A 15,223-nucleotide genomic window follows, 5' to 3' on the forward strand; every position below is an offset into this window, starting at 1 on the left:
ACCGTATTGTGGCAATAGGTGAGACATCCCATGGTTCTCATTCCCTCATAATCAGGTTTTACACAAAAAAATAATTTTGTAAGGAGTTTTATGATGTATAACTTTACATGGAAATCTGTTGATGATGTAGGTAGCTGCTTCAATACATTCACCGCAAAAAAATTTAGTACGCTTCCCTGGAACATTAAAGCGTGAGCTGTATCGAGTAAATGGCGATGTTTGTGTTCCACCACCCCGTTTTATTGGGGTGTGTACGGGCACGTAGTTTCAAATAATATTCCTTCTTGTGAATAAAAACCTTTCATTTTGTTGGATGTGAACTCCCCTCCGTTGTCACACCTAATTCTTTTAATTCACTTCACAAACCGATTTTCATTCATCTTATGAAAGTTAATTAAACAATCACTTTCCTGATCTTTATGTTTAATAAGATAAACCCAAATGGTATGGCTATAATCATCTACGACGGTGAGGAAAAAAACTTGCATGAGTTATTGCAGGTTTTCTATATTTTCCCCACAGATCATAGTGAATAAGTTGAAAGAATTCATTAGATTTAATAAACCTCTTAGGAATAAAAGAGCGAGTATGTTTTTCTTTCACACAAGCATGGAAAACACCGTCTTTAAAATTAAAGGAAACATTTCTCAAAAAATAAATATGACTAAGTTTTGAGATAGTGGCATGACCAAGTCTTGAACGCCAAACTTCTGCATCAGTCATCAAATTCATGACTCTTTTATCATACTTTAGCGCGCTCATTAGATATAGACCACACACACATTGACCCGCTCCAATCAACTTCTTCGAGTGTAAGCCCTGCATTACACTGAAATTCGGGTAAAGTCCAACAAAGCAATAAGTTCCTTTGATAGTCGATACACGAATAATAAATTTCAATTAAATATAGGAATATATAAGACTCCTCCAATTTTAGTTCCACTCTTTAAAGTGGTATCACCCGTAGCTTCAACGCATATGATTTCTCCATTTGGTATTACCACAAGTGTTTCAGAATGGGCCTTTGATGGATTTTCAAGCATATCACGTTTGTAAACTATATGATCAGTCGAGCCCAAATCAATGATTCAGTCATCATTTTTCACATTGGACTTATCTGTCATGTTTGCTTTGTGTGATACTTCACCTTGTGTCTTGTCATTTGATTCTGAAATATGCTTCAACAAAACATGGTATTGAATGTCAGACAGTCCTCCTATGTTGGATGCTTCACTGTCAACATGATCCACTTTTGATTTGCCTTTCTCATTCTTCGTTTTTCCAGACCACCAATCTGGATATCCAATAATCTTGAAACAACCTTCTTTGTTGTGACCATCTCGATCATAAAAGGTACAATGCCCTTGTCTGGAATCCCTTTGCCCGCCTTTATCTCCCACATTGTTTCACTTGTTAACGTTATCGCGCCTTTCCTGAGAATGAGTTTGGAATGCAGCAGGTTCCACGTTGCATTCTTTAGAGGCAGCAATGGATCGATGTTGTTCATCTTCAGACGTAAGCCTGTAAGCCTCCCTGAGTGTGGGATTTGGTTTCATCGAGAGGAATTGAGTTGAATGGTTGAGAAATCATTTCTGATCCTAATAAGAAACTGATATAGATTTTCCTTTTCTTTAAAGTCGTTTAACCATTTTCCAATCTCACAAGTACAGTGACCACAAGTACATTGGGGTGTGGGAAGGACCGAGGATATCGCATCCCAAAGACCCATAAGTGTCGTATAGTAAGCCAAAACAGAATTGTTACCTTGTCTTGCTATGGTAAGCTTTTATTTTAATTCATATGCACGGGGGGTACTTTCCTTACTAAAACATTCCTTTAGATCAGCCCAAAATTCTAGTTAGGTGTTAGCATATTTCACACTCCCTCTGATGGTGTTCTGCATGGATGTCCTCAGCCACCCCTTTATTATGGCATCGCATCGCATCCATGGCATGTAGGTGCCGTCCTTTTCATCAGGCTTCGAAATGGTTCCGTCAACAAAATCCATCTTGTTCTAAGCAAACAGGAAGTTAGCCATCTCTTGGACCCGATGGTTTTAACTGATGTCGGTGAGGGGATCATTGGTCTACATCTGCCTTGGCGAGTCGGAGGCATGGATATAATACGGTGAGCTATTGTCCATCATTTCATTCTTGGTATACAGTAGCTAGATTTAGGGTTGATAATTTATCTGGGTAGCCTGCTCTGATACCATGAAGAATTTGGTATCAAGAAACAATCAATCTAAATTCAATAAAGTACCAGAATAAATACATTGAGATCTCCAGTTTTTTAAGGAATAAAACAACTATCTACCTAATACATAGGAAAAGATAAATACGTAAAATAGGATAAGGGGAATAACAACTAATTAATTTCAACAGATCCAACATGAACAAGTGAAAGTATATTAGAAAACACAGACTATTGATGATAATCAACTATGTATAGCTTCTCTAATGCAAGAAAGATGTCACGAATTAGTGACACTAAATTGTAATTGTTATCAAAGCTTCTATTATCATAGCTTTTGTTTGTCTACTTTCGGGAATTTGTATGATAAAAATTTAGGGGTCATAATTTTTTGACTGTATATATAGTATTGTTTTGCCTGGAAAAGATGGGATCTGGATAAAAAAGTAAAACGTGATTTGTGAAAAAAAAAATTCCCTAAACACTTCCATGAACAAGCTCCCAATAAAATTTGTCAAGTATAATCCTTGGTTCAAGGAAATAAGTGTTGAAGGTGGCACAAATTACTTTGTAAATGAACCGACAAGGTGAAGCCAATACATTGCATGTATCTATAGAGACTAGTAACAAAAAACTACCAAGCTTTATACATAACGAAGACAGTATGAAAGCATATCAATATTTCATAGTAACAAAAGGTGTGAAGGGTCCCAACGTTTCCTAGCAACAAAAGGCTTTTACTCTTTACCCTTAGAATGACCTGGTTAGTTATATAGTAGCTTTCAAATATACACCGATGGCATCAATATAATAGCCACAACGGCCAAAAAATCCAGCAAATGAATCTTTGTCCCATGGTAAAGTGAAAGGAGTCCCTCTTACACTACCATAAGGTCCATAGGTTTTTTTGTTGGTGATGAATGTGAGTGATGATATTATTGTATAACCAGCATAGGTTCCCCTTGAGACACCAACTGTTCCATTGATAGCAGTAATTTCCTCGTCCCAAGCAAATGTAAGCTGAGCCATAACAGAAAAATAAAAAAGGAAAAATACAAGTCAACAAAAAGGAAAACATAAGTTTTAAAATATTATAACAAATATAACAAAATTTTAGACATATGTCTCCACCATTTGAGTATTTACCTCAGAGACTATGTCTCCACCATTCCAACCACCAGCCTTGTTAGAAGTTATCTCTTCGCCCCTAAATTCGGTAGTGAACTTGAGTGAGTATATAAGATCCCCATGATCAATGGTTATTTTCTTCAAATGATGATTTCTCTCAAGCTGGAATGACCAATGGTTATTACGACTTCCAGGCTCTTTACTTCCCCAAATTCCAACCCCTGCAATTAGGTCATACGAAGCCTTGATGTAGACACCGATTGCATTAATATAGTAGCCTGCAAGTCCATAAAATCCTCCAAAACTTCCTTTCACCCATGGTACAGTGAAACGATTACTTGTTTCTCGACCAAAAGGACCATGAGTCTTCTTGTTCGAAAGAAATGATAGTGACGCAATTACTGTGTATCCAGCATATTTCCCTGTTGACACCCCAACTGTTCCATTGATGCCAATTAATTTCTCATCATCTTCAAACACAACCTATCCAAGCGATAGTCATATTGTTAAAAGAATTGGTGCTTTTAAATCTTAATCTTAAATAATTTAAAAATATAAACACACGATTGATCCATTATATTTGTATGTGTGGGTTTGTTAAGACCTTAGAAACTTTTTTTCCACCATTCCGACCACCAGCCTTTTTGGTAGAATACAGAATACCTTTGGATACAGTAGTGAACATGAGAGAGTAAATTAGAGCACCATGATCAATAGTAATCATCTTTAGTTTATGATCTTTTTGAAGTATAAACTCCCAAGTATTTTGGGAACCTCCACTTGATTTAGTTCCCCATAGTCCAACTCGAACAAATTCTGTTGCTTTGAGAGAAGCCTTGCAAAAAAGAACATAAAAAGAGACAACTAATTACCCATTGTAAACTAAATTCAAAAAATTACCTATAAATAATACATTGTATAAAAAATATTCCAAACAATGTAAAACATAAAGTATCCTGTATATGTAAACTTACTTGAATTTCATATGCGTCCACGAGTTTGTCAATGATCTGAGCCATTCTTGGACGTTCTCTTCTATCCGGCTTCAAGCATTGATATGCAATGGTTGCTAATGTGCTAAGAGAATTTGGATTCATTTGATTCCTCAAATTAGGGATAATTATATCATCTAATTTTTCCTCTCTATACTTACGTTCAGCCAGTGGAGCTAGAAACTCAAATCCAGGTACAAATGCGGGTCTTCCACACAAGATTTCAAATAGCACGACCCCAAATGAGTAAACGTCAGACTCTTTTGTTAGAACTGCCGTATTGTAATACACAGGATCCAGATAGCCGAATGTACCAACAGCATTGGTTACAAGAAAAGTGTGTTTTATATTTGCAGGACTAATTTTACATAATCCAAAATCAGCTACCTTCGCATCCCAGTCCTTACTGAGTAGAATATTTGCACTCTTTATGTCCCTATGAATGATTCTATGTTGTCTTCCAACTTCATCATGAAGATAATTAATGCCACGAGCAGCGCCAATGCTTATTTTCAGACGCTTCATCCAGGAGAGTTCATATGGATTATCTATATAGTTGTCAAGGCTTCCCCTGCTCTCATGTTCGTAAACAAGTATTTGTTCCCTGCCTATGTCACAAAACCCAACTAGGCAGACAAGGTTTTTGTGTCTATAACAAGAAAGAGTTGTAACTTCCATCATAAATTCATGTTTCCCTTGTTCTGAATCATGATCTAATCGTTTCACAGCGACATCAATGACACCATCAGAGGATTGGAGTTTGCCCTTGTAAACACTCCCAAATCCACCCTTGGCAATGAAATTTCCATTATCAAAGTTGTTGGTGGCTAGCTGTATATCTTTGAAAGGTATTTCCAAGTGTTGCAATTTTTCCATAACTAATACAATATCTGCGAAAGTAAAACCAATTCTATGTTAAATTCAATAAACATCATATTATAAATTTTAATGGATATATATATATATATATATATATATATATATATATATATATATATATATATATATATATATATATATGTGTGTGTGTGTGTGTTTCAATGTGTTTTTTGAAGTTGATGAAGTGATATTAAATAATTCAAATTAAACAACAAAGGATGCTGTACAAGTTAGTGTCTAATTGTGTTTTTATTGGTTGATTAATTGTGTAAGCGCATGAAAATTACCCTGTATTTAATAAATATATTAAGATGAATGAATCCAATTATGTAACACTAATGTTATTTTGGACAAGTCATACTTTATAACCATGTATCTAATGCGTGGAATTATGTATCTCAATTGGGCGTTTTTGACCAAAATAATGTTTTCTTAAAAAATATTTACCATATAAGTGTAGTTTTAAAAATATTTATCAAAAGACCACCTCTTTGTTTTCGTTTAAATTTTTTAGGCCACAAGTTTTATCGAAAAAAAAATCGAATATATCGTTGTTCTCAATTTTTCGTCTTTTTCCATAGAGATCCATGTTCATATATAAAAAAAACGAACATTTTTTTTTCGAGAAAAACCCACTTCATTTTCTTAGTTTTTCAATATATAAATTTATTTTTATAAAAACAAACTAATTATACCAAAAAAATTATTTCTTTTGTATTCTAATAATAAACATGAACACCGACTTAAAAAAAACATTGATCAATGTAGATTCATACTCTGAATCTAAATTCTATATATTTCAATTTTTGACATTCACAATGTGAAAAAGTTCGATCAGTTCAGATTCACATTGTAAATGTAACTTACTATTATACACACTGTGAATCCGAGCAGGTTTACAATGTGAATCTGAACAGGTTCACAATATCAAGCTGAAGAGGTTTAAAATTTGAATCTGAACTAAAGTATCGTTTCTTTAACATGAATATAAATTTATGTTTAAAAAGTTCCAAAGAGTATGAATTTTCATATATTTATTAAGTTATTTTATTTAAAAAAATAGACCTCAACTTTTCAACAAAGAAAACGAAGTGGGTTTTTTCGGAAAAAAAAATTTGTTTTTTATATATTATCATGGATCTCTATGGAAAGAGGACGAAAAATCACGAACAACAATACATTCGTTTTTTCTTATAAAAAACATGGCCTAAAAATAATTTAAACGAAAATTAAGTGAGTTTTTTTTTATAATCCAGTGCATGTGCGTCCATTATAACAATCTACAACCTTTTCTTTTTCGATTGACCGCTTTAAATTTCACCGCTTTGGATTGGTTCATTGGTTCGTTGATTAATAATGGTTTTTTTATTGAACGTTATATATATATATATATATATATATATATATAAAAGGTTTTTTTCTTTTTAGAGTGGTTAAATAAGTCTAAAGTAAGTCTAATAATGTCTAAGACAGAAAATGGGCAAGTTAATTTAATTCTAGTATTTAAAGTGGGCTTAATGAATTAATTAGATAAAAACGTCTTAAGGGGATAAAAGCGTAATACCTTGGAATCTTATTATATGGAAAGGATTCTGAGATTACGATTTATACCAACTTCCCTTCCTTCTCTCATTCAACACCACCAACTCCTCCACCCAGCTCATTCTTCATTGAATTTTGGAACAAGGAAAGGTGGTGTGGAGGTTGTTTGACCATGAAGTAGGAAGTTTTGGTGTGTTCAAGGTTCTCATGTCAATCGCCTTAGAGTTGTTTCTCATAAACATTGTTTTCTATAATCGATACATATATGACTGAGAACCCCATATAGTTGCGCTTTAGTTATTCTTTTTTACTCACTTGGATCAATTGATTTTATAAATTAATTTTAGATTATGTTCTACTACATTTTATTATTTCGAAATTATTTTAAACATCTTGATTCCAAGAAATATCTTGTAGGCCAATAGTTGTGTTAAATAAAATTAATAAAGTAAATGTATTTCCTAAGATCAAATTTCTTAGTAAGGATCCGTGTTTATTGAAGTATTTTTTGGATCTTTAAATTTTAGAAACTAGTACCGATCGTATGTCTCTACTTAAATATATTTCATGAGTTCAATATGTTAGGCTATAAACATACCAAGGCACAAAATCGATATGAATTTGGTAATTAGCAGCCAAGGTATTGATTCAACTAATAATGTAATGCATCCATATCACTGGTTATTATGTGCAAGTTAATTTACTTAACATTAGCTCAACTAATAATGTAATGCATCCATATCATCGGTTATTATGTGCAAGTTAATTTACTTCACATTAGCTGGACCATATATTTCTTTTAAATTACAAAAGGTAAATCAGTTCATGAATTGTAGCAATGTGTAACGTGTAAAAGTAGCTTTTATAATCATCAGGTCCGTCCGAAAGGGTGGACGCTTAATGCGACCGTCTAGAGCCCATCATTTAAAGGGGCCCAAAATTTTTATTTTTATGTATTTTATATATATATATATATATATATATATATATATATATATATATATATATATATATATATATATATATATATATATATATATAGGATATAGATCCGGTAAGAAATTTTTTTTTGTAGGAAGGTAAAAAGTTTTTTTTCTACATATTTTTTTGACGAACAAAATAAATGAATCACTAGATGATTCATTTCTAAGATGATTCACAAGAAAAAATTCTCAAAAAAACATCTTTATGATTCATTTTTAAGTAAATTAAGAAAAAATTCATTTTTATGATAATTTTAGTGAATAACAACAAAATCATTGTATAAATGAATCATAAAGATGTTTTTTTGAGAATTTTTTCTTGTGAATCATCTTAGAAATGAATCATCTAATGATTCATTGATTTTGTTCATCAAAAAAATATGTAGAAAAAAAACTTCTTACCTTCCTACCAAAAATTTCCTTCTTATTTGATCTTGAGTGTAGATATATATATATATATATATATATATATATATATATATATATATATATATATATATATATATATATATATAATACATAAAATACAGTCATAAAAGGTTTCATACTTATAGGATTGGTACATATTTATTTTGTATACTATACTGTTTTTAGATACATATACGATATCAAAATACAATCATAGAAGGTTCAATGTAGAGGAATCTGATAGAAGAATCAACTTTGATATGTGGAAAGTTCAAGGCAAGGGTGTGTTGATTCGTTTTGGGATACACAATGCATTGAAAGGAAAACAACCCTTATTTCCAGGGATGATTCAAGAAAAACCAGTAAAGCCGATGACGAATGGGAAGATTTGGAATTGAGAGCATCAAGTAAGATTCATTTTTTTGGAAAAGAATGATCTGACAAATATACATACGAAATTACTATAAAAGGATCTTTGGGAGAAACTTGAAGAATTGTATCAAGGTAAATGCATCTTGAATTGGTTGTATCTCAAGGAAAATTTTCATATTCTTTGTACGAATCGAGATACAAAAATTCCAGATCAAATAAGTGTTCTTAATAATATCGTATCAAAATTGGAGGATATTGGAGCGAAGGTTGAAAATGAGGATAAAGCATCAAGGCTCGTATTATCCTTTTCATCTTCCTATGAGCATACGAAACTTTATTTGAATGTTTGGGAAAGAGACCACGAAGTATACAAATGTTATTAGAAAACTTTTTTCTAAGGAGAAAGACCGGAGAGTAACAATTTTTCTTTGTCGGAAGGAATGATTTTGATGTACATGACGGGAAAGGGAGGAAGTCATAGAAGATTCTAGTTTGTTGGAAGTATTGTTAGTCTGGACATGTCAAGAGTAATTTGTCTAGTTTCAGCAGATTTGACAAAAGGCTCCAATACAACTAGCAATATTTTTGTTGTTAATAACGATGATGATTTCCTTTTAGTCATGTCATCCCTATGGTATGCCTATGCTATCTTGAATATGGAGGTAGTTTTGTTAGCTGGTTCATGATTTATACATGTGATTTGAATTGATGTAGATGCAAGATATGTGGTGAAGTTAACGTTGATAGTTGATGTACTTACTTTTATGTTAAGTGGGGACGTTGCACCATACATGATACATGTTTAACAAGTTTTGCAATATGTGTCGCAGTAAAATTCATAGGATGGTTTATTCATATTAGCGATACTATTTTGTGGTGGAATACGATAATTCTATGTTTTTTAGAATTATGCTTTTTGGTTGAAGACGATGTTCCTTTTATATGGTTGTTGTATTTCTCTTGATCTGAAGTGTTGAGTTTTGGCTAAAGGAATGAATAGTTGACATTGTTAAGTTTTGGCTAAAGGAAAAAATTGTGGTTGCATCCCACATTGCTACAAGATGAAATTTTGGGATGACTTCAAGCTTCTAAATAGATTCCAAGGCTTTGGTATCAAAACACCCAAGCCAAAGTACTCTTGAAGTGTTTGGTTCTTTGTTTTTTTTTCTCTTGATCTAAAGTGTAGAAAGTGTTATTTAACACTTTAGAGAGTGTGGCTGAAATTTGGAGGAGTCTTGAGAAATTAGTCTGTGTGCTTGTAACAATTTATTATATAGTTGATCTTTCTCTCTAGAGGCATGTTGTTTTCTCCGGTTTTGGAGCTTTCCAGCTATATTAGTGTGTCCAACTATTTTCTCAAATATTATTGTTATTGGTAGGATAGTTGGCGATACTCGAGGCTATTTTTCCAACCAAAAACATTTCATTCCGAACTCGAGAGATATGAAAGTTCAAATATGATTAAAATTCTGCGTATACTAAAATTTGTTGAAAAACTCTAATAATGGCTTCTAAACTAAGGCATTGTAACTCAACCAATACTAATCCAACTAAGGTGATTTCGTTCCTAATTTGTAGTAAAAAATAGGAGAATATGCACCAAAAAAATTAGTTCATTACGAGCTGGCGTGATAGAGATATGAGGATTGGAACCGGTACAGATATTGAATGAGGATCGAACTGGTACATATATCGAATTTCCCCTAAAAAATTCTACATAATCAAAACCATCATGAACTCATTTTGGTGATTTGGGGGAATTGTGTACCGAATTGATTTACTATTTACGGTACCGGTTTATAATGTACAATGAACGGTATCGATTCAGTAAACATTATACTTTTGCTCATCCCAATGTTAATCATTCAATTTACTCATTTCAAAAATATAAAAAGTTAAAGTTTTAAATGTTCATCGCCTTTTGAGAGAAACCATAGAATTGTTCATTGTTCTTTAATTCTATTTATGTAGATTGTAAAGTTTCATTGATTTTTACTAACAGTTTGTCTTGTTTAATTTTTTCAAAAAAAAAAGGTTTTTCAGTTCTTATTAAGTCAAAGGTTTATCATCTTATGGTTTTTTCTAAAACTACCGTACCAATTTGTTTAGCTACCAATAAGTTTGGTAGGTGCAACGGTAATGATATGTTACAAACTTTATTTTAATTTTCAATTGTAATAGTTAAACACTAGCAACGACATTCGACAATTATCTCGTCTAGTAATATATAATTTATTAAAGTAACTATTTTAGTTACTAAATAATTTTATTAAGTCAGTTTTTAGTTTTTAAATTTAATCTAATAATCTCTATTGACCACATCTAATGTCTAATGTAATGTTTTAAAATTGTGAACACTAAATACATGAAAGTACAATTTCATATATATATATATATATATATATATATATATATATATATATATATATATATATATATATATATATAGTGTTAGGTTCATGTGAGACGACCGAATTTTGTGAGAACGTGAGACGCATTTTTTTAATTTTTTTTATTTATTTTAGTTAATTTAAGTTCTGAAAATAATATTTAAAAAAAATAATTTTTGGATTTTTCCATTTATTCTGCATTTTAAAATTATTTTTAAGAATATGTACAGTGTAATATTCGATTAGAATTTTTCACGTATTTTTCAAAAAAAACAGGATTGTTTTTTATTTTTTTATTTTTTTTAGTTAATTCATGTTCCGAAAATAATATTAAAATTTTTTTTTTAGATTTTTCCATTTATTTTGCATTTTAAAATTATTTTTTAGAATATGTACAGTGTAATATTGTATTAGAATATTTTACGTATTTTTCAAAAAAAATTGAGATTTTTTATTTTTTTTATTTTGTATTATTATTTTTTACTTTTTTTAGTTAATTCAAGTTCCGAAAATAATATTTAAAAAAAGAATATTTGGATTTTTTCATTTATTTTCCATTTTAAAATTATTTATAGATTTGGTCTCACGGTCTCACAAAATTAGAATGGTCCCAAATTAAACCGAACCTATATATACATACATACATATATATATATATATATATATATATATATATATATATATATATATATATATATATATATATATATATATATATATATATATATATGAGTTGGTTTGTATAGTATTACCGTTGTATTTAAAATTTAAGACCATTACATTATAAAGTTTAAACAATTGGTACGGTATGACCAACCAAACATATTGGCTACCAAAATTGGCTACCAAATATATAAGTAACTAATTTTTTGGTTCGATTGGTAGCATGTTGGTTGTTTGTTTTTGGTACATATTTGACAACCCTACTCATGAGTAGGTGAAGGAAAGCTTACATAAATATTATATAAACGAAACACACACACACACACACACACACATATATATATATATATATATATATATATATATATATATATATATATATATATATATATATATATAAAGTGAATATACCCTTAAGGGTATATATTTAGGTACCCAAACTCACCATACTATGTTATTTTGTATCATATGTGTACATTGTAATTGCCCAATGTTCTTATAATTTAACTTCTAACTTGATTTACTTGTAAGATTTTTATAAATTTCACATATATCGTCCTCTTACATAATTTTCATTTTCAACTTTAATATATATAACCTAATAGGTGTTCGGCAAAAAAAAAAGTGATATAAGAGGAAAACAATAGTGAAATTTCGAAAATCTTCAAAGTAAATCAAGTTAACGTCGAAGTTTAATAACATTATAATGAATATATCAAACAAAACGACCAATTATAGTGAGTTTGGGTACCTAAGCTTATATACCGTTAAGGGTATATTCACTTTTCCCATATATATATATATATATATATATATATATATATATATATATATATATATATATATATATATATATATATATATATATATATAAGATGTGTTTGACAAAAGTAGTTATGAGTTGGAAGCGGATAATTGGTAGCTGTAGCTTTTATTTGTTATATGAGTGTTTGACAAAAATAATTGGAAGCTTTTGAAATATATAAAATTACATAAAAGGTCAATTGATTAAAAATAAATAAATATATAAATATATTTTTAAGTATAATTATGTAAATTGATTTTAAAAGCTCAGTAACGTTTTGTTAAATGCTAAATGAAGTAACTTATAGATTTGAACAGTTTCATTTAAACTTAAAGCTAAATGCTCGTACTGCCAAACGAAACATTTTGTTTAAAGTACAACGTTTTGTCAAACGTTAAAAGCTAGAAACTCCCAAACGTTTCCAAAAATCCATGCCAAACATGCCCATAATATAACCTTACCACATTAACATAGATCGTCGAATATTTCACGATCCTCGTTTCTGGATCGCAATATGTTTTCCTACTGAACGTTTCTAGAACGCGACCGAAATCATAATATTTACCGATATCAAAAATGGAAAGACCAAACCTTGATATGCATTTCAGGATGACTGGAACGGCGTTTGGAATGTCGATTTTGGGATGACGTCGATTTTGGAACGCCAATTTTGGGATTGGGAATGCCGATAAGTTAACCAATAAGAAAATCTTACCTTTTATAGCAATTGATTGTCTATCTTGTTTATATTAGTTTGTGATTCAGTAGATATGACCCTTATACATAATTGATTTTAATCAATTATTGATTTAAGTCGGTCCATGTACCGATCTGATTTATTCTGTTCAATATTGGTTTGGTAACAATGGTACTTTTGCTCATCCTCATTTTAATCATTCATTTTATTTAATCCAAAAGTTTCAAAAGTTAGAGTTTTGAGTGTTCATTGCCTTTTGAGAGAAACCCTAAAATTGTTATTTGTTTTTTCTTTAATTTTGTACTACATGTAAAACCATGTATTACATGGGTTCATTTAAAAAAAATTAATACAAAAATCTAAACTTTAAAACAGTTTGAATTTACAAGAAAATTTTGAAAAATATTGAATTATAAAAATAAAGTGGTTTTTTTCTCTTTTAAATTTAAATTAATAATCTAGATAAATAAACAAACGAAAGTAATAAAGTTTTAATTTAGAAATGTTGAAATTAGAAGGAAAGTTAATTATTGAGATTGATACGCATTTATGATTATATTTACTACAATTATTAGATCTAATATTATCCGATTTATTAAAATGGAAAAACCATAAAATGTAATGTGGAAAAAAGTTAATTGACATTAACCAAAAAATGACATGTTACCAAATCGATATGACTGTGACATGTGCCAAAAAGATTTTCATTTATTAAAGTAGATATCTACATTATAAAGTTAATTCCTTTGATTTTTAATAAAAGTTTGTCTTCTTTAATTTTGTGAAAAAATAAAATTCAGATCTTATGAATTTAAAGATTTAATAAATGTTTATAGATTTAATTTCTACAAACTATTTTCAGCTCTTGTTCTTTGTTTCCGATGAAACGCTTATAATCTTAATGTTTTGATCACTCAGGTGTATAAAAGCTCAGGAAAATATGATATAAACGAAACACACACACACACACACATATATATATATATATATATATATATATATATATATATATATATATATATATATATATATATATATATATATATATATATATATATATATATATATATATATATATATATATATATATATATATATATATATATATATCAAGACAAACAACTATTTGATTTGGCCTACCACAAACTAAAGAGGAATACAATCTAAGCAAAACACTGATCCTGAACATTAGCACTGATATTAATTTTCTATAATATATACTGCTGGGTTGGAAAATCATACCATCCAGATATATAAAAATTCTTACATCTTCAGATAATCCGTTAAATACGAACATTAGTTCCACCAAACCAATCAGGAAGTTAATTTGGATAATTTTGATCAATTTTAAGCTTGATTTTTTGGTCAAAGTAATTTGACTTAAACATATATGTGTAATTTGGTTGTTGGCAAATAAACAAATAAGGTTGAGAACTTGAGATTAAGAAAAATACCAAGAAGACGCTACCAAAACAATTACACACAATATTGTTCTTGAGACATATACATGATTTGGGCAATGTTTGGGTATGTAACATTAGTTTCGTCTCAGGTTTCAAGTTGTGGTTAGGCAGCCACTTAGAAAGAGGATATCACTGATTTATCACTTTTAATAAAACAAACAAATCCATATCAACAAATAAAATATTGTTTAGTCATCAATAACATTTTCAAAAACCAACATACAACAATATGGAAACACACGAATTAAACAAAATATTTCACCTCTAAAATAAATTAAACTTACCTGGTTCCGGTTGAAATATTAGTCAAGTGCAGTATACTGTTCAATGGATAGGTTTAGATCTGTTAGCACCTTCATTTCATAGGCATCATCAAGTTAACTAGCGCAAAATGGAGAAGGTAGAAGGGGAATGTTATAAATTATTGGAATCAGTCCAAAGTCAGAATCACATTCTTTAGTAATTGTGGTTCTCGTGATTTTTGTGGAAGAACCTTAACAATGTAAGTGGGGAATCTGATACTAAAGAATTTCTTTTCTTAATCGTAACTTTATCAAAATATAATTAATTGCATACCGATAAACTCATCATCGAAATGAAGATATTTCATTTTTAGTATTTTTTTAACTAGATTATGTAACCACAAATAGAATATCCGTTAACCTGCATATTATCCTATAACATAAAAACATTATGACAAATGTGACA

General features: G+C 29.9%; 1 protein-coding gene across 1 annotated transcript; it reads right to left on the bottom strand.

The window, feature by feature from the left end:
* Positions 1-2,817: 2,817 nt before the first annotated feature.
* On the bottom strand, positions 2,818-14,939 carry LOC145042900 (putative receptor-like protein kinase At5g18500). Its single transcript, XM_078991423.1, has 5 exons — positions 14,800-14,939; positions 4,296-5,203; positions 3,926-4,156; positions 3,340-3,804; positions 2,818-3,213 (listed from the first exon to the last, which is right to left on the bottom strand). Exons 2-5 carry the CDS (start codon positions 5,187-5,189, stop codon positions 2,962-2,964), a joined length of 1,842 nt encoding a protein of 613 aa, XP_078847549.1. The 5' UTR covers positions 5,190-5,203; positions 14,800-14,939; the 3' UTR covers positions 2,818-2,961.
* Between the last annotated feature and the right edge of the window lie 284 nt (positions 14,940-15,223).

Source organism: Lactuca saligna, chromosome 1, assembly GCF_052625555.1.
Source record: "Lactuca saligna cultivar CGN05327 chromosome 1, ASM5262555v1, whole genome shotgun sequence".
Lineage (NCBI taxonomy): Eukaryota > Viridiplantae > Streptophyta > Magnoliopsida > Asterales > Asteraceae > Lactuca > Lactuca saligna.

Excerpts from the sequence above, each read along its gene's own strand:
- LOC145042900 (XM_078991423.1), bottom strand. The coding sequence starts at position 5,189 with ATGGAAAAATTGCAACACTTGGAAATACCTTTCAAAGATATACAGCTA. Across the intron at positions 4,157-4,295 it reads TGGACGCATATGAAATTCAA|GCTTCTCTCAAAGCAACAGA; the intron begins GTAAGTTTACAT and ends CTTTTTTGCAAG. Across the intron at positions 3,805-3,925 it reads GTGGAAAAAAAGTTTCTAAG|GTTGTGTTTGAAGATGATGA; the intron begins GTCTTAACAAAC and ends TCGCTTGGATAG.